This window comes from Mugil cephalus, chromosome 11 (genome assembly GCF_022458985.1).
Source record: "Mugil cephalus isolate CIBA_MC_2020 chromosome 11, CIBA_Mcephalus_1.1, whole genome shotgun sequence".
Classification (NCBI taxonomy): domain Eukaryota; kingdom Metazoa; phylum Chordata; class Actinopteri; order Mugiliformes; family Mugilidae; genus Mugil; species Mugil cephalus.
The window spans coordinates 20,174,845-20,194,547 of NC_061780.1; the positions used below are offsets into that span (position 1 = coordinate 20,174,845).

General features: G+C 43.8%; 1 protein-coding gene across 2 annotated transcripts in view; it reads left to right on the forward strand.

Annotated features, from left to right (window-relative positions):
* Positions 1 to 838: 838 nt before the first annotated feature.
* Positions 839 to 19,703, forward strand: part of zfpm2a (zinc finger protein, FOG family member 2a) — a 115,442-nt gene continuing 96,577 nt past the window's right edge. For both annotated transcript variants that reach the window (XM_047598316.1, XM_047598317.1), the window contains exon 1: positions 839 to 1,252. In XM_047598316.1, the coding sequence (XP_047454272.1) occupies positions 1,213 to 1,252 (40 nt within the window). In that variant the 5' untranslated portion in view covers positions 839 to 1,212. The remainder of the gene's footprint in view (positions 1,253 to 19,703) is intronic.

Here is a 19,703-nt window from a genome sequence, read left to right on the forward strand (position 1 = left end):
AATATTTTTCTGTTCCATAGGCAGACTAATTGTAAGCAAGCAAGAGCTGTTCGTGATTGACAGTTTATGAAATATTTATATATATGCAGAATGAAAAAAAAAGACATTCCTCTCACTAGAAAATTTCTGTGATCCAGTTTGAATGTATTTTACAGTAGGATTTTGAGGATATATTTTTAAGCGTAAGGCAAAAAAAAATGATACAAGAATTTTATAATAATTTTCAATAATAGATGTTATGGTGCAAGAAAAAAAATATATACTCTGCAGGTAACATCTTTCATCTCTTGGCGTGGAGAGGTCAAGCCATTTAAGGTCAGGGCATCTCAGAGTGAGATCAGTTCTCAGAGTGCATCACGGGAGAATGAGTAGCCGAGCTAATCCTGGTGTGTTTTAGTAATGTACACTCAGATTGGTTGGTGATATGAACACCTGCTGTATTAAATTACCCTGGACTATAGTGGAGGCGCCCCCACCCACCCGAACACCCTCTTTTTGTGTTTGTGTTTCTCTAAGTGCACTTTTATTTATTTAAAAAAAAAAAACGGATTGAAGTTGCGTTCACTTGAAAGGCGATGGAAATTATTCCTATTTCGTTCATATTGCCACTGTGATCCTTCGCGATGATCAGCGACTGGTTCTCATTTCTTTTATTTATTTTATTTTTTTTAGCCTTTTTTTATGTTTACGCCCCAAATAAAGGGGCCCTAATTAGTGGCGACGCTAATTAATAACTGGAAGTTAAAGTAATTGAGGATCAAGTGAAGTTCACCAAGCCGCGGCTACGGTACCCGGGGAGGAACAAACCTTATCTTCAAACAAAAGCGCGAAACGCTTTCACCTCCCCAGTCAGTCCGTGCGGATCGCGGCGAAGCGCAGCCTCATCACGGAGGACGGTGCTGAGAAAGAGAGACAGAGCGAGCGAGAGAGAGAGGGAGGGTGTGTATGCGTGAGAGAGAGAGACAGAGAGAGAGAGAGAGAGCGAGAGAGAGAGAGGGAAAGCCACAGCCAGAGCCAGAGAGACGAGAAAGATAAAGGAAAGACAGACGGAACGATAGACTTGTGCGTAAAAAGTACTGGTGCCCCCCTTCTTCTTCTTTTTCTTTCTCAATTTCCATCACACAAAAACCCAAAACCGGCTGCTTGGATGAACCAAAACCTATCGATCTGTCAGTACTACACCTGGATTCACTGACCAGCCGCACAGCAGGCATGTCCCGAAGGAAGCAGAGCAACCCCAGGCAGATCAAACGTAAGTTTCTTTTCATGCTGTCTAGCGGATCCGCGGCGTCTCCGACCTTATTAGAGTTTGCAGAATATTGTAACGATAGTGACCACGCTGGAGCTGATTCAGCAGCGCTCAACTATCGCCACTCATGTGTTGCCTGTCACGGTCCAGCCTCCCTCCGCAGTTAGGTTGTGTTTTTTGGAGACATGATTTACAATCCAAAGCCCGCGGTGCCGCTGACCGAAAAGTTTCACCGCTGCTGTCAAGTTGCAAGGGGGGGAAAATACGCGAGTTATTTACTTGTTTTGTTAGATGTTACTCTATCATGGTGTTCATCAAAAAAAGAAGAAAAAAAAAGAAAGTGCGTCAGTGCATCACTTTGACTGAACGTGGATACTCTTCTCCCAGCGCCCTTTGTGCCAATTAATCAGCAGCTATTCTAAATTATAGGCCAGCGATAAAGAAGCTGCGTCATGGGACTGGTTTTAAAGGCCAATTTGTTACTGAACTGCATCGCTTGTAAATGTTTTTTCTTTTATTATTATTATTTGTAACACACAGACCCACGCGTGTCTCCCACACTACAACTCTCACGCACTGTGCGTGTGTGCGTGTGTGTACATAAATGCAAGCACACACACTTTTCAAACTTCATTAAATTACCTATAGATGGTGTAAATATTGACCAGCAGCCCTACCAGGCAGATATGCATCTTTCTCTCTCTCTCTATATATATATTAGACAATGTGTGGAAATGTGTGCCACGTTTTAATTATAATTTAACTGAACTGTGCATACAACTTAACACAACAACCCTGCAACATATTTTACACATTTCACATTTTGGTGAAAATATATACAGTATTTATTGTTATTATTCTCATTATTATTATTTGGTTTAAATACAGACAAATTGCACTTCAGCCCTGTATATCACCCTGCATTAATTGAATAGTAGTCGTGTTATATTCACAAAATGGAATTGTAATCATATTTTGAATCACATTTTTTGAAAACTTTTTAAAAAAAAAACTCAAAATGAAAAACAGTCTACAGATCGACCATAAATATGTGCACACACACACTCGCATGCACACACACCTACACAACACGCTAGCACATGGACATAAACACACTTTCAGCTCTCAAATAACAGCTGACGTGTGTGTGTGTGTGTGTGTGTTTGTGAACTGTGTGCGTTCGGTTTGTCCACTGTGTGCTGCTGAAGGAGGCTGAAGGCACACTACATGCACTACTTTGCGAGATGCCAACACGATGCTGTTTTTGTGTTCTTTAGGTTTATTAGATGGAAATATTATTAGTGCACACCGGCATGTAGGCGTGTGTGTGTGTGTGTGTGTGAGAGAGAGAGAGCAAGTGTGTGTGTGTGTGAGGAGCTCATATGCGTGAATTAATGAGGTCATGTGCCTCTTGGTATACAGGAACGATTTCTGACATTTGTGCGAGACAATTCAGCGACAGAAAGCGGTTTTGTGTTGCTTTATTTTGCGCGTTACAATTTTGCCTTTTGGATATTTATGGCTTATATAAAAAAAGGAACAATTTCAAGGTAGACTTTTAGTTCGGATTCAAGACATTTGCTCTTTTTTTATAGTTAAAGAAACCTGCTATTTATCTGTATTTCTAGTATTTCTCTCGTCAATTAACAAATTAGTAAAAATTCATGAAGGAGATCATCAGGTACAGCAAATATTTAAACACGTACAAGTGTGTCATTTCATACATTTTAGTTTATATTTTAAAGATATAGTTTGAAATACTTTTAAGGAATTAAGTTTGGTATAGTTTCGAATACTTCAGGGAAGAATCACTGTCATTAACTCCAAATGGAAGAATTATCTATTTTCTGTACCTTTGACTTCATATTTGTGCTGCTGCTGGCGTCCACCACAAACCCGTAACCGTTTCCAGTCAACAAAGAAGCACGACAGCGTGTGACGTGATAGGCCCCAACTCATTCTTTGGACCAATCCCGGCGTGGCATCCGAATTTTGTGTTGTCGGGCGAAAGGAGCGCACGACATCTAACGCTTGTGTTTCGCTTTCGTCATCGTGACCTGGCCTTTTGTGAATTAGTATGTCATGTGTAAGATCTTGTTAATACGGGGGGTGCAGCCGTATAATCAAGCTCCGGTTGGAAACAGAAAGGTCACGAGGAGCCTAGATCCCTCTCCCTTTTTTTTTTTTACGCCGGGAACTCTGGGAAAAAGGCCGAGGAGGCGCTGCACAGAAAGTCAGCACAGACAGTCATTCTAAAGGACAAAAAGGTTGTTGGGCGCAGTACCCCCCCCACCCTCCCTCCCCTTCCACCTACCCCTCCTGCATACATTGGACCGTTATCTAAAATTGTGATTTATGCAGTATTTTAATATTTTGCTTATTCTTTCCCCTTGGGTGCTCTCTGAGCGGTGATAAAAAGGCGATGCTGAAAGAGCACCATTAATTTGCTCCGATGACTGGGGAGATAAGGCCAGATAATGGGAAAGATAAGCAGAGAAGATATACCATCAGAAACCCGATTATTACCATTAAAATTCCAGCCCAGCAATCTGCAGCTGGCTGATAATTCCTTCTCCGTTTCCACCACTTTGGATGATAAGGCAAAAAATAGTCACTCAGTGCTCCTTGATTAGGCTGCCTGGATATCCCGATAATACAGTGATAAATTATGTATTTTTCCCCTCTTGTTTTTTTTCCTCTGAAATGTTACATCTGATTATATATATATATACACACACACACACACACACACACACACACACCCTGCCCCCCTTTTTGTTTCCCCCTCCCTTGTTGCTTTTCCAAGAAAGCGAACAAGAAAAAAAAAAAAAACCCATACACTTTTATTGTAATAAGAGTTTGATAGAAAGAGGAGATAGTGGGAGAGGTGTTTTGTGTGGGAGCACATATCAATGTTATCAGCTCATCTCCCAGGGCCAGCTGCTTGCTGCTGTTGTTTTTAGCCTTATCACCCCGTGCCAATATGCCAATAAATTGCCCAGGTTGTTAGTCGTTCCAAGGCGGGTCAGTAGAATTTGACAGGAATGATGAAAATATCGCTGATGCTCTGCGGATTGCGATTAGCCCCTGTAATATGATGTGTGAATTCCACCAAGCTCTCTCTCTCTCTCTCTCTATCCCCTCTCCTCCCTCCCTCCTTTCCTTCCCTCCCCGTCTTCTTCTTCTTCCTCTCCTCCTCCTCCCCCCACCCCCACCCCCCACCCCGATCGTCGCCTCGGCTGCTGGTGGTGTCCATACCTCTATTCGTGCTGAGAGCATTTTGATGCTTAATAGGAAGGAAAGATATGAGCAGGCCGAATTGAAACCAGGCCCCTCAGAGTAATTTTTCTGCAAAATTGCCCCCCAAAGTTTCGCGGCGGAAAGGGGAATCTGGATGATGTAGGGAGCATGCCTCCACCAGTGTTTATGGGAACATATTGAAGCGGCCCTCTGAGGCCATGCGCGGACATCTAATGTCAAATGTGCTTATTAAACTGACTTAGTGTTCTCGGCTTTACCGTTGTCTTCGCTATATGGACCATCTGAGAATTCATGTGGCTTCCTCGGGCTCTTTTACTCGACACACAACAAGAATGAAGCGCCACACTGTAGTGATTACTGTAAGTTTGCACAGCGCCCGAGTGGCAAGTGCACAACTCCCCGGAGCTTACCACTATGTCATACTGTCAAAATGCCTAATCTGCTCACGTGATAGCGATCTTACATCTGTAAAGCTGCAGCGCACAATACTTTTTTTTTATTTACTTATTTTTCCCCTTGTGATACTGTTTTTTTTTTTTTTTACCCATAATGCCTTGTGGGTGAAGTTAGAACAGGGATTGCTCACGCAGTCTGTTTTCTGCGTCCTCTTACTGATTATGTCAGCATTCGTCATTTTTGTACGGTCGAGGCTTTGAGAGCAAAAACACTTCATTTGACTGCTTGGGTGAAATTTGCTTGTAAGCATCAACCACCTCTGCATGTCCTGACCTTTAAGTTAAATCCCATATATTGCTTATACAACCCCTGTATGTTACAACAAGGCCCCTGCTTTTCCCGGCTAGTCATTTTCAAACTGAACTACAGTCAATCGAGGTTCTGTGCTCGAGCTAAAAGTCTGCTTTTTATCATAGCAACCCATTTTTTTTTTCCATCTCTGCTCCACAGTTAATCTCTCCAACTCCTTAGCATAAGGCCACTTTATGTAACGTCAGCATACTGTTTATCATATCAGGTGACATTTCTATCTTTGAGGGGCATTTATCAGAGGCAGATTACACTAGTAAGGGATAAGGGGAGTGTTTACTGAATTGACTGCCAACGCGCTGTATCTGAATTTGTGTGTGTTTGCTTGTGTATACATCGGTGCATGTACAGTTGTACAGTATGCTCGGCGAGCATGTGGCCGCATGTGTTTTTAGCAGAAGGATCGGAGCCGTTATCGTGATGTATATTTTTTTTTTTATTTTTCTCACCGGGACCGAGTCCTCATCCATATTTCCCGGCAACTTAGCTCAGCTCTGCTGCTCGTTGTGCGTTCGAGAACCGCGGAAGTCGTACGCGCCGCGTTTCACCCTTGGCTCCACGAATGCTGGCAACTCCGTCAGCAGTCAGATGTTTTGGGGGTGTAAAATCAAAAAAAAAAAAAAGAAAAGAAAAAAATGTTTGCATGCCAGCCTCCCTGTATATTTAAGGGTCTCTCTTTCATTTGGGTGACAATCACGGCGTGTCTCTTGTGTTTCTCTTGTTGATTTCTGTCAGAAGAAGAATGGTTGTTGAATGCCAACTTTCCCTCAAACATCTGTTCCCTGCCAATAACAGCTTGTGCCGTTGCCTCGTCTTAGCTGAAGGATCCCCAATTGCCTCCTCACTTTTGACACAAAACAACAATGCAGATGAATGTCATCTCCTTTTAATGTTTTCTTTTTTTCCCCCCCTATTGTGCCTAACGTAAAATGCTTCTTGTACGGAGGAAGTCTTTGTTCTTCCACCACTGCTGCTACTACTTATGTCACACAGCCTCCCGCTATAGGGACAAGAATGTATAGCAGCTGCCGCTTCCTTTCTGCTGAAAACAGTGCGACGTGTTGGTTGAACTTGGGGCTGGCAGCCGATGGACTGACAGTGCCTAATCCTGCCCTCTCTGTCTCTGCAGCCTGCAGTGCCTGGACAGCAGCGTGAGTGGGCAGGGTTGCTGCAAAGGTGGAGGTCACTTCCTCACACAGTTTCCTCTTTATCTTCCTCTTTCCTGAATTCCACTGCTATTATTCCAATAACCGCTGGTTCAAGCCATCCCCATTGTGTGTTTTTTTTTTGTTTTTTTTTTTTTATCCAGTCACAGGGAGCTGTCACCACTGTGAGCAAAATGTTAATTTTAGAAATGTGTCCAAATCAAAAACACAAAATGTGCGCGTGTGTTTCAAGTGGCCGGCCGTGTATTTCCTCTTTTAATTTTACATTGCAGTCCCCGGCAGTATTCCTCTCTGTTTATTTAGATTTGATATCAGTGATGCCCACTGAGCCCCCGGGTAACAATTGACTTTCAGCCTGCTTTAAGTTAATAGCCTTGTCTCTTCCTTGTAGGGATCAATATTGGTATTAATTAATCACCATTATCAAGAGCGGGATCTAGTTCCATTTGTTGTTACATCAGCAAAATATCAATAGAGAAAGTGGACTCCCCGATCGTCATGGCAACTTCATCTCTTAGGTCAAAGAGAGTTTATCTTATCTTGCTGCTGAGAGTGGCAAACTGCTTAGGAATCTAGTTTACACTCAAAGATCATCGATTTAAGCTTTTTTTTTCCCTCACCCCCACCTTGTTGTTTCAGGAGAGAGGGGATGGAGGGGGAGAAAAAAAAAGACACAGAGAAAGGCAACATTCTAATCACAACAGAGATGTGAGATTTAAATATTGATGTCCAAAGGCCATTACAGAAAAGAGGGCCTCTGGTCTCGCTGTTGTTCAAGTACGTCCTTTTAAGACCCAGACAAAGCTTTGATTATCAGAGGTGTCACCGTAAAGTATGTCTGTATAGCTGACAGTGTGGGACTGCAGGGGAGATCAGTTTCCTGCAGCATCCACCACAGAATGTTAACACATCACTCTTTACATCCTGGCATCTCTGAAGGAAGGCCCCGGCCGGCGGTATGTCCCGGAACTTATTGTTTACGGTTCTCGGCCGGGCAAACTTTTGTGGAGCTCCGGTCGTGAATCAATTTATGGAAATGAGTGGAAGTGAAAAGAATTAATTTTGAGAATTTATGAAAGAAGAAAAAAAAAATCTGAAGGTTTCTTGTTTTGTAATTATGCATTATGGACTGTATTTTACACATCCATGCAATATTCCTGTGCACAAGAAAATTTAATTTGTGCTTTAATTAGGCTTTATTATGTTTAGTGGTACGCATGATACATCACATGGTTTATATGTATCACAAAATTGTACTTCCGTAAATGTACCTCATTGCGTTCCTTTGGGCTGTTTTGGATCTTCCTGATTTTTTTTTGTTTATTATTCTGGATTTGCATGTTATTTATGCTTGATTAGAAATTGAACACACAGCAGTCATTTATGTAGGTGCATTATACATTGCGCAGAATGGCCTGTTCTCGTGGGAAGTTAGGTCTGGTCTGAGCTATTTGGGTAGCGGCAGGCCTGGATTCTTGGATGTACCTCATCATGCTGCAGAATGCTCCTCGGGGTTGGAGCAGAGAGCAGGGGCACAGCCTGCTTTTTTTTTTTTCTTCCTCTTTTTGCCTCCGGGACACAATTGCCTCATTTAACATTCTCTATTTGGCCCCTGCCAAGAGGGGAAATAGCCAGGGTGAGTAAGAGAGGCCGCCACACATCACGAATTCTTCTTTCATTTAACTTGCGCGGTCCCTTTTCACCTTGGTGATGCACATGGATCAGGAATGAAGATATTGCTCAATTAAGGGGATTTCTGAGGTTGCTCCTGAGGTATTGCCGTTATTTTTGTGCCGCGCCGAGGTTTTGATGTATCATGGATATGGATATTGGGTTCATCGCATTTGTGTGATGCTTTGACATCTCCATAGCCCAGAAGAGAAGCAGCCTCCGTGCCAGCAACAGGAACTCGCCTCTGCCATGTTCAAGAAATAAAGTCCACGGGTAGAAATGTGTCAGTCTTCCGTTGCAGGCACACAAATAACTTTTATGCGCCCATCAGGAATCTTTTTGTTTATTTCAAGTTCTTTAGGCACACTCAATCAAAACGTTTTCATGGAATGTGTCAGATTTGACGTTCGGGTTTTGACTAAACGTCGGATGCAAAGACGGAAAGGGACCGTTGGGAAATATGAGTCACGTTTCGCACGAGGCATTGTCACAATATGTCGTCAGCAATGTACTGTAAAATCATTAGCTAACTTGACTTTGTGTAAAACAACATTTTAAGGAAATTAAGACAAATGAGAGGGCGATTTTTAGGAGAAAGCGGGTAATAGAAGGAGATAATTTGTTGAACGCCGTTTCCAGAGCAGGATAGTAGCTGGCATGCCAGAAAGTGACGCCCTAATAGCTGTTCAGTCTAAATCTCTGGCTTGGCAGGAATTACTGAGGGGTTGGGTGTGGGGGGGGAAGTGTGTGGGGGGGTGGATGTAGAACTTTCCAATGGGTTGAAAAGCACCAGCCTGCATAGTTAAGGGATAGGTGGCAACAGAGGATTAACGCAACAAGCTTTTCAGTTCAATTTGTACATCAGCATTTTCCGCAGAACACGCAGCATCTTAAGGGTTCAGTGGAAAATCGCTAATGACAAAGCTTTGTAAACAGATAAACAATTTGTGTCAAATATGCTGAAAATATAAAACAAACTTCAAAACATGTTAATACTTTAAAGAGGCTGTGTTTTGATTTGCACCACTGCAAAGCTGGCAAAGCTGTTGACAGCGCGGCTTACACATCATGTGATCGGAGTCCGTATCTGCCTGCATGTGATTAGCAGGGAGCGCGGTGGCTGCAGAAATAGCCATAATGGAGAGATATTCCAGCCCCGGAGCAGGGGAAGGGGGTGGAGGGTGGTGGTGGTGGTGGTGGTGTGTGTGTGGGGGGGTGATGATCGATTATATTTACAGTAAATTATGCAAATCAGCCGACAATGAGCGCGCGTCGACGCCGGACGGTGACGACGGGGGTGACGCGCTGCAAAGTGCTCATCTCCTGCTTCTTATTATCTCAAAGCGGGCTTTGTAAAGTGACAGAGTAAACATCCAGGGAGAAATGCAGCCGCTATTATTTCAGAATCAGCCAATTTTCTTCTTCTGTGTATTTCAGAGAATGCTTATCTAGTAATTACTAAAAACTGTTGACACTGAGCAACTGCTGTAGCCAACCAAAATGCCTTTTTGTCTTATGATATCAGATTGGATTTTTATCTTAGGTTCACACAATCATGCATCCCTGAAAAGCAAAGATAACTGCCTCACAGTCCTCATTTCCAGTGTGGAATTAAGAGGCTCGTTTTTGAAAAACTACAATCGTTTTGTTCATTTCTGTGCCGAAATACCAATGTATATATATATATATATATATATATATATATATATGTGTGTGTGTGTGTGTGTGTGTGTGTGTTTCCTGTCTGGTTCTGTCCAGGATGTGTCTGTGAATCTTCGAGACACATATTTGACCATAATCAAGTTTTCTTAAGCTTCAGAAACAGGATAACAACTGGGTCAGATGATAAGCCCGGGCAAAACAGGAAAAAAAAAAGCCTCCTGTGATAGACGAGGAGAAAATCTGATTGATTGATGTCTGGCCAGCTTTGCCAGCATCACAGGCCGGTTGACAGTTAGTTTGGGATCAGATGATTTCACTCTTAAGATTGGGGTTGAGGGGGAGCTAGGCAAATATGAAGGACACAAAGGTCAATGGCTTCTCTCCTCCTCTCTGTATCTATCTCTCCCTCGCAATAGCTTGCTTTGACAAACTGTAATGTGTTGCTAAGCTTTGTGGCAGCAGGACACATGGTCATAGTTTGTACAGTAATATCCTATTGCAGTAATCTCACGAGGAATGATTGAAAGTGCTGTAGGAATCTGGTACTCGCAGGGACCCGCTGACATCATCAGCTGCCGTGGACTGGCACATGTCTCGCGACTTGTTTGAACTGAATTTTCCCATGGGACCGAATAAGTTAAACAACAGCGTTGACTTGAAGTGAATCTGTTATTGTAAGCAAGATCTGATAAGGCGGCACCATATTATGAGTTTGTGTAGCAAAGAGGCCAAAAATGGAATCTCCAGCGAGTGTCTCTCTGTGGTTTCGGAAAAAGATGAACATGGAACCGTGACAAAGGATGATTGGATGCATATTGTAAATAAACACCCAAGTCTTTCACAATTTCCCTCTCGCTCTGTGTCTCTTTTAGAGAGATGTTCCGTCCAGGATTTCATCTGTTCTCGCTGTTTAGATCATGTTAGACTGGGGTTGCTCTGGATATGACCCCTTGTGACAAAATAACAGTAACACTCAGATTAGATTTAACCAAAACAAACTCTTGCAAGATAGAACTTTTTCTTTTTTTCCCATTTTTTTTCTTTTGGAGGGGGGTCAGAAGAAGCCGTAACATTGCCAGTGTTCCTCCACTTACTGCTGCCGCGGAGCTGAAATTTAATAAGACGGGACTTACTGCGCCCATAGTGATGTCTGTCATATTAAATACAAGGCCTTGGTTCCTCTGAGGGTCCATCTCTAATAGACATAACAGACATGTCCATTAGCTTTGTGTGGGACCGCTTTCAAGATCAAGGTCTCACTTGTAATGAAGTGGCTGTGCAAATGCAAGTCAAATTCTACTATTGTGAATCGCTTGTTTTAATCAAGTTTTCCCTGAAAGAAATGCAGCCTCCATTCAGAGCCACTAACCAAACAATAAAAAAAGGATAATCCGAAGACAATTCAAATCCAAATGGAACCGGACATCATTTAGGGGAAGAGACAACAACTCTTTGTTTGTTTGAAGTGGTTGATATGACAACCTTCTTGTCAAAGACTCAGGGCGAATAAAAGGGATTTGTAATTACCATAATTATCTCTTATATGTTTTCACCTAATGATGTCCATTAAATGCCTGAGGCTTCATTTAGAGGCCGCCTCGCTGTAGGTTGGCATAGCCTCATAATACAGCATGTTACATTACACAGAGCACAAGTAATGAACTTCTTTCATCAAAGATGTTTATCGAGCAGTGCTTCTGGGGGGAAAAGCCAATATACTTCAGCTTTTTGTTACAGCTGGATTATAACAATTCTCATAGTTCCCACTTATCTTTCAAATTTTCTCTACATGTGATATCAACCCAATTGGCTTCATGTCTAAACAGGATGGCTCTCTAATCTAGACCGCTGTTCGTTTCATGTAAAACATCTCATTTTGTGGCTTAGGCTGGTGGCTGTCTTATCGTTACATAACTCACTGCCCTCCCCGTGATTTTCTTTGTGGCAATTTATTTAAATTCCCCCATGTTTATATATTTCCTCCTTTCATTCAGAATGATTGCCTTTCATAAGTTCAAAGACTCATCTTCAAGACTTTTGGTAACTTCACAGATAGGAATTCACAGCGGAGGGAAAGAGAGAGAGAAAAAAAAGCTATTTTGTTGGAGAGCAGGAGAAAGGGGGGATTGTTAGTGCATGTCCATCTCTGTCTCGAGACCCAAATCCAGAGGTTGAACTAACCTCGATCAGAAACGCAGATATAGCACTCTAACACTCCACACCTCAGCAGGCAAACAGCATTTGAGAGATCATGGCTGGCTACACATGTGCCGTTCTGCTCCTGAGCTAAGGCCCTCAGTCCTGCATGTGGCTCCGCTCCTGTGGTTGCTTTGGTCTTTGTCCGCCACCTATCAGCATATCAGCAGTGTCTCTGAAGCCCAGTTGTATAATGCACCATTTATGGCTTTGTGGAGGGAGATGGCGGTCGGGCGGCGGAATAGCTCCAGGCCTTCCCTTCAGTGAGTGGATTAACGGCGGCCTGCTTTAGCGCACTCTACCACGGTGTGAAATCGGCCCCGCTTCGGCGCCGGCGATGAGGCTCCCTCTCCCTCTTTCTCTCCCCTTTTCTCCCTCTCTGTTTCCTCACCTCCATGCAAAGCCTCTCCCAGCCATCTGTGAAATGTGGAAACTCTGTGTCTAAGTTGAGTTCAGATCCCATCCCCTCCGTCAAGCTGAGGCCAGGAAGCAAATGGGCAGGCGGTTCGGCGGAGGGGGGTTTGCAGGGGTGGGAAGGAGGAGGACGAGGAGGGGAAGGAAAGAGAGACGAGAGGAGGAGGGTGGTGGTGGTGGTGATGGGTGAGGGGGTTGGTGGGGAGCGGGGGGGGGATCAGCTCACTGATGTCGTGCCGCGTGTGCAGGAACCCTGCCTGTTCTCCGCGGGCGAGTTGGAGGAGGGTCCAGGCCTGGGTGCCGGCCGAGAGATCTCTGGTTCCTGCTTGCAGGTCCAAATCCCCCCTCTGTGTGTGTCTGTGTGGAGGCGAGGCGGTGGCACAGCTCCCCTGAGCCCCTGCCCAGTCCTTTGAAGATAAGATGGTGATACAGAGTCCCTTTCGGTACGTCGCTAACCGATGGTCTTTGTGTGACACACATGCCTCTCTCTGTTGGAGCCTGCAGCTAAAACACCTATGGTCTTTACTGAAACGAATCGGCTGTAATGCCTCGGGTCAAATTAGATTATGAATGGGTGACAAAACCCTAGATCGTATGTTTAGGATAGTTCTCTCTCTTTTTTTTTTTTCTTCTCCACCATTTCATGCTGATATCGTAGAGTTCTGCTGTGGTTGATATTGTATTTCTATTTGATTTCCCTCCACTGAGAAGAATCACTTTCAGAAATTCTCCTCATACACTGGCCGCTGACTTAATTTTTTTTCAGTTTTCCATGGCAACTAGCTGTCACCTAAACTCCGCTGACTCCTCTGCTGTCTGCACTGTATTGCTCTTGATCATGACAGTTTTTTAAACATGTTTCTCCTCTGCATTTATAACCATATTTTGAGGCACTCGCGGGCCAATTTTCCCACTTCTGGCTCTCCACACCAGCTATTCACAAGAGCAGCCATCATAATCAGGCTTTAGAATTATGAACTCACTATTCCCTTTTACCCCCCATCCCACCCCCCACCCCCCTCTCCCGCTCCCGCTCCTCTTTCCTGTGGCTTTGGGGTTCAGATCTGTGCATAATGTCTTGTGATTGCATGGCATTATGGCGGTTTGGAAAGCCGAGCCGAGGTCCAGCCGCGCATCATCTTTCCGCAGACAATGTGGATCTCTGTGTCTCTCTGAGCTCATCAGGGATGGGGCGTTGATTGCTTTTTGATACCCCTCCAACGTGGATGAGGTCCTGCATACATCAGCTAATTAGAACATACTTGCAGCGTGTGTTTGTGTGTGACGGACCCCCGCACTTCTCATCAGATCCTCAGAACCAAGTGCTCTAACCACACTCCTGAAGGCTTTATCAAATTCAAAAGAAAAGCTATACAACGCGGGTCCCGGGGCGCATGGGTGGGGTCCGGGGTGTGTGGGGGGTTTTGGTGTCAGGGAAAACTAAAACAGTGAAAACGGAAAGAGGATCCGCGACCACAGGCAGGTCTGAGTCCGCTGAGCTATAAAAAGACGACTGTTTCAAAGGAGAAATTACCTTAGCTAGCTATACTCGGTAAATTTCAACATACTGGCATCAGTGGAGTTAACTTCATCCCACTGTAACTAATGATGGCTGGTTGCTAGAAATAGATGGCACAGCAGTGGGGAGGGAAGTTGCGGGAGCTAATTAGGCAGCACAAATGAGTGAGTGGTATCGTCCCTTGCACCTTGATGATATTATAGTTGTGGAGCATCAGAGAGGGACCGGGAAAAAGTTTTACTGTTGCCTCACTGACTTTTTGGAGTCTCGGGGCATTTCAGCGAGGCCATGTGAGTCAGGCACCCACAACACCTGGTACACCCCCCCCACCCCACCCCATCCTCCGTCTCTCCACCTCAAACACGCGCCCTGAAACTCCTGCTAGGCTCACTAAATGTCCTAGCCCCAGCCGTGATCTGTGGAAGGCACTGGGGCGTCCCTATATATTTCATAAAGGCATTCTATTACACCCCCGTGGCTCGTGGGGGAACAGTACACTGTGGTCTAGTCCCCAGGCAGCCGAGAATAAAGTGTAGGACGTGGCACTGGAACAGAAATCTAACTGCTGTTTCTTCAGGTAATCTCGACTTGGATCTTAATTCCAATAAAGTGTTATTTCTTTCACAGCGTAAGCCAGATCTAAGCAAGAACACTCCACTCCGTATTTCTGCCGCCGTACTTTATTGAATATCATTTCAGATAAGAGGTGTAATCCTTCGGGTGGGGGTGGGGGGTGGGGTGGGGCAGGTGATGTATATTGACCAGCTCGGCGATAACGATACAGTGCGCGTCTCCGATCCCAAAGAGGTAAATAACGATTTGTGTCATCGGCTCAATCAAACGGCGAGGAATATTGAAAACTGTCCTTGTTGTCGTCCGGGGCCACCTTTGTCGGGCCTGAATATTTGTCAGGAACAGGAGGCGGGGATGCTGCAGACAGCTGCAGTCACTACGGAGACTAGTGGACGCCAAAGGCAGAATCAAATCAGATATTGCTTATTATTTTGGGCAGCTTTCACACTGGTGTTTGCAGTTTTGCTCAGTCATGTGATGACAATGTGCGTGTAATAATGTGCAACTTCATTAGAACTACTGTACACCGGTAGGGGTTGATTAGATTGGCCTCTCAGTGCCTTAATGTGCACTAGCAGCGAAACAACAGTAAGAAAGGCACAAAATGAGAAATTACTCGTCTGAAATATTTACTGCTTCAGAATTTAGGTTAAAGTAGGAATATAACTACATAAATACTCAATAAAAGGTGCTTAATAATGAAACAAACAAAGACAATATCGAGTATATTGTGGGATATTTGGGAAAGAAGACACCTAACGTCATCCAGAGAGGGATCGTGTCCAAAGCATTGGACTGTAAAAAAAAAAAAAAAAAAAAAAAAGTAGGAATAGGAATGGAAACGAGTATAAATCTGAATTTAATATTTTATTTCAAAGATATTTTATTTATTCAAGTTATTGTTTCACCACAATGATTGCAGCGTACAAAGAAATACATTTCTACATGTTTATGGAGTTGATATTAAAATGTACAAAAGCCACAATCTAGCGCTGCAGTGATTATTAGTTTTGGCTGCCGAACACCAACATCAGTAGAAGCCCATTGTCTGTCCCCCTCCTGTTTAGCTACAGTGTTGTGGAGGGCTGGCGGGTTCAAGCAGTGAGCCGGGTCACTCGGGTCAATACCACACTGCTACAGTCTCACCTCTCAGAGTGACTGGGTTCCTTCCATCAGTGGAGAGCAGCCCTCTTTGCTCACGGTTCATTTCATCAGGGTTTCTTTTATCTTGACTGGCCAGGCCCGTGACCCCTGAGCACTAATAGTCCAATGAGACTGCAAGAAAGCACGGTGGAGACTTGGAAAGGAACTTAACTGGTTCACTCTCCCATTAAACTGTTGGTGTTAACATGTTTGCGTTTGTGCGCATTGATTCGCTGACCTGCAGGTGTGTCTGTCCCTTGAATCGTCTGAGAAAAAGTTCAGCTTGAAGACTTCAGAACTATCCCAGAGTTTACCGGAGTAGAATGTGACTCGTGACGGGCGTAGCGTGAAATATGTATCATGACTCATGAATCGAATGCAAATTCTTGTATGAAAGAAAAAAAATAAAAAATAAAAAAAAATATTAAATTGCACCAACTGCAAGAGAAGCCAACACATCTAATTCTAAAACAGAAGAAAGAATGAAAGAACGAGTCCGCTCTGCTCAGAACTGTTCAATTTCATGGGCCTGCAGCGTGTGCCATGTTTACTTTTCTTTGCATAGACGAAGAGAAATGAATGCTCCGGGTTCCCTGTAAAGACAAACATAAAAGAAATCACCAAGAGTTCTTTAGGCCCTTTCTCTTGTGTTGTGTGTAATGCAGCTTCTTTACTGCCTAGGTAGTCTCTGCCATCTGACTACTTGTTTGAAGTCAGCAGAAGTCGACAATATTTGCTTTTCAGCAATTCTCGCCCACTGTGTCTCTCTGTTGCTTTTGAAAGTGGGACCAGTGTGGAGCCTCTATCTGTTCACTTCTTGGAAGAAATGGCTCAAATTGGGTGTTTGGTCCGTCGCTGGATTTGACGATGAGGTCCTTGCATATGAGGGGCTGCTGTTCATTGTCGTCGCAGGGTGATGGACAGGAGGAGGAGGAGGGAGAGGGGGAGGAGAGGGTGGGCAGCCATCGGGGGGAGTTGGAGTGTGCTGGGATACCAGACTGGGCCATTAGGGAGTGGCGGGTAGCCTCAGCTCAGACCTGCTGGGGTGTGATCTCACCAAAGAACCAAGAATGGGCCAATCTCAGTCGACCCAAAAAAAAAACAAAAAAAAGAAAAACAAAAAAAAAATCTTCCAAAAAAGTGACAGAGGGTGATTAGATAGAGGATTTGACGGAAAGCAAAGGAGAAAGGTGCAACCAGTATCAAAAAACTAAACAATATTCACTAAAACAATCATTATTCTCCATTTAGCTGATTTAATTTAACTTAATACTAATTAAATCCATCTTTAAACTTTTACTTTCACATATTTAAAATAAAAAAAAAATTATAATTATGTTCGCAAAATTTGGCAAACTCGTCAAATGTGATAGCTTTGAATAATACCAATGCAAAATACAAGACTAAACAAATGTGATACTTTTAATACGCTTTGACGCTTCATATTTCAGCTCCCGTTTCAATTTTTATATTCCTGCCATTTTCTCCACCTGGCTCCTTCCGTGCGGCACCTCCCTTTTCCCCTTTAACAAACTGCCATTAACCAACAAATTTAGGGTTGTGCAGCTCAACCTATTTCCAGCGCGCTGTACGTCGTGTTTTCCTACTCGAGGTGCGAGCGCATCTTTCGTGGATTTGAAGCACAGAGCGCTATTTCTAATGGCATTATCCAGTGGGTGTGTGTGCATGAAAGCTGCTCCTTTTCTGTGGTGGAGGTGCGTGTGGGTGGGTTAGAGGGGAGGCTGCGAGGCTGCTGAGACCCCGGCGTTATCAGCACCAGATGCAGGTTGACTTCAGACTTTCAATGGAAGGTAAAGAGAGAGAGGAGGGAAATTAATGAGAGCCATAAAACCAGCAGGATAAATAATTAGCCAACTGCTTCTGAGACCCGTCCCTTAATTTGCAGCTGCAAATAAATTCTCCTCGCGAAGTTTGTTTGTCAAAACTACCGAGTGACGGCGTTTCGGCTTCAGCCGTGTGCATGAGTGCTTTTTTATTTAAAAAAAAAAAAAAAATGATTCAGCCGCCTTTGATTTGCTACGTCCTCCCTTCTTCATTTGTCTATCTGAGTGACAGGTCTCTCTGTCCTGCCACCGATAATTGGCCGGACTAGTGCTTCCTCCAAATGTGTGCAGCACAGACAAACAAAAAAAAAGGCAATTCGATTGTCACAACGTTGCCCATAAATCATGTGGATGAGAGAGTGTCATATTTGTGTCCACATTTTTGTTTAGAATAATCACAAGGACATAATGTTGCTTGTTTGCTCGGGGCTCGTGTTCCCCGGCTGAGCTTCTAGAAAGAGTGGGGGTTGTAAAACACTTCGCTTTGTGCAGATACAGAAACCTGCCGGGTCTCAAGCCGCATTTGTGTCCGACAAGTGATGTCATTCCACCGAACTGATTGCCGCTTTACCGTGCCCTCGTCAGGATCAAAGCTAATTTTTGCTGCATTAGAGGACACTTTGTGCCGGTGTGCTGTGTTGCTGATCTGGAGTGTTTACATGCGGTTCGCTCCCTGAGGATTTTGTATTATTGTTGTCACACTGTATGGAGCACAGCCACGTGCATTGTTCTAATACACCACTGCTAGATTTGAAAAGAGCTGAGCAATCACCGAAAGACTTACATTATCCCGCAGTCTTTGATCGCTATTCATGTGTCTGCGCTAAGTAATCTTCCCCTCTAATCTCATTCACAGATATAAATAAACAAGTAATGCTCTAAATGAGAGAGGACACATGAGTGAACATTCAGAGGATTATGGTAATTTGTGGATAAATAGAGATGTTTGGAAAATGTGACTTATTAGGAAAGTTACTTCTTTAAAAAAATTCTTTTTTTTTTTCTTTTTTTGCTCCACGAAGCCAGAGAAATCAATCAGTAAATTATACTTTGCTCTAATATTCTGCATGAGTACATAATGGAGTGATTACTGTTTTTTATTATTGTTATCTAATGTTTCCTAGGAGATTGAGACAACACAATTTGCTCCTCATTCTGGTTTTGCTCCATGCATGTCAAATTCCCCTGGGAATTATTTAGATGATATAGATACTTGTACTGTAAATAAAAGCACAGAACACTAAATACCATCCACATTAACGTGCCCATATTGCCGATTGATTTTTGGGACTTTTTTTTTTTTCTAATCTCTTCCAACTTGACATTTGGAAAGTCCAAAATCAATTACGTCTCGTTCCCAAATGAAAGGCGGAAAAAACTAGTATATGACTTTAAAGTCAGCCTAGCTCGCCTTTGACACGGCACATTACAAAGGGAAAGGAAAATCACACTGCATACCTGATCCATAAAAAAAAAAAAAGCCTTTGAAATGGATTGCTGGGTGGGATCCAGTCTGGCACAAGTCATGGCATTGATGGCACAGCCCCTGGGCGCAGGGATACTTGGCCTGGACAAGACAGTTGCTGGGCTCGTATCAGTGGGCACTGGCCCATCCTCTGGGAGCTCCTAAGCCATGCCGTCTGAAGATGAACTGATGGGGTTGGCAGCACATATGGGCATGCTACGGGTTTTATTTCAGTCAAAAACAGCCCCGATGTTATCGCCTTCAGTCACCAGTGCTGCAGCATCACAGAGGATGACCGAGATGTTTGGCCTTTGCAGGGGGGAAAAAAAGAATCCCGCCGCAAATGAACAGAAACTTTTCTTTTGTTTCATTTGCATCACTTTTTTTTTTTTTTTTTTTTTAAAACCACAGCTATATGCAACCCAGGTGCTCAAATCTAATTGTGCACCACTGTTTCTATTTTCCATATTGTGTTCAGGTGACAATTTGTTCCAGCTAATTGGAAATGTTGCGTTGGTCCTCCCTGCACAAAACATCGGCCTATCATGAATGGCACTGATATGATAAGCGTGGATTCCGCTGGCCGTCACCGTGTTTCCGAGCCGAGACAGGAAGCTGTCAGCTGCAACAGTTTTCAGAAATAGTTAGTTGATAACCATCCACGGGGTAATGAAACTTCCACCTTTGATGAGAAGTTGAAAAGAGAGTGTTTCACTGTTGGCTTGGCAGAACATTAGACATGGCTGCAGGCAGGCTGGGGCCGGCGAGGGATCGA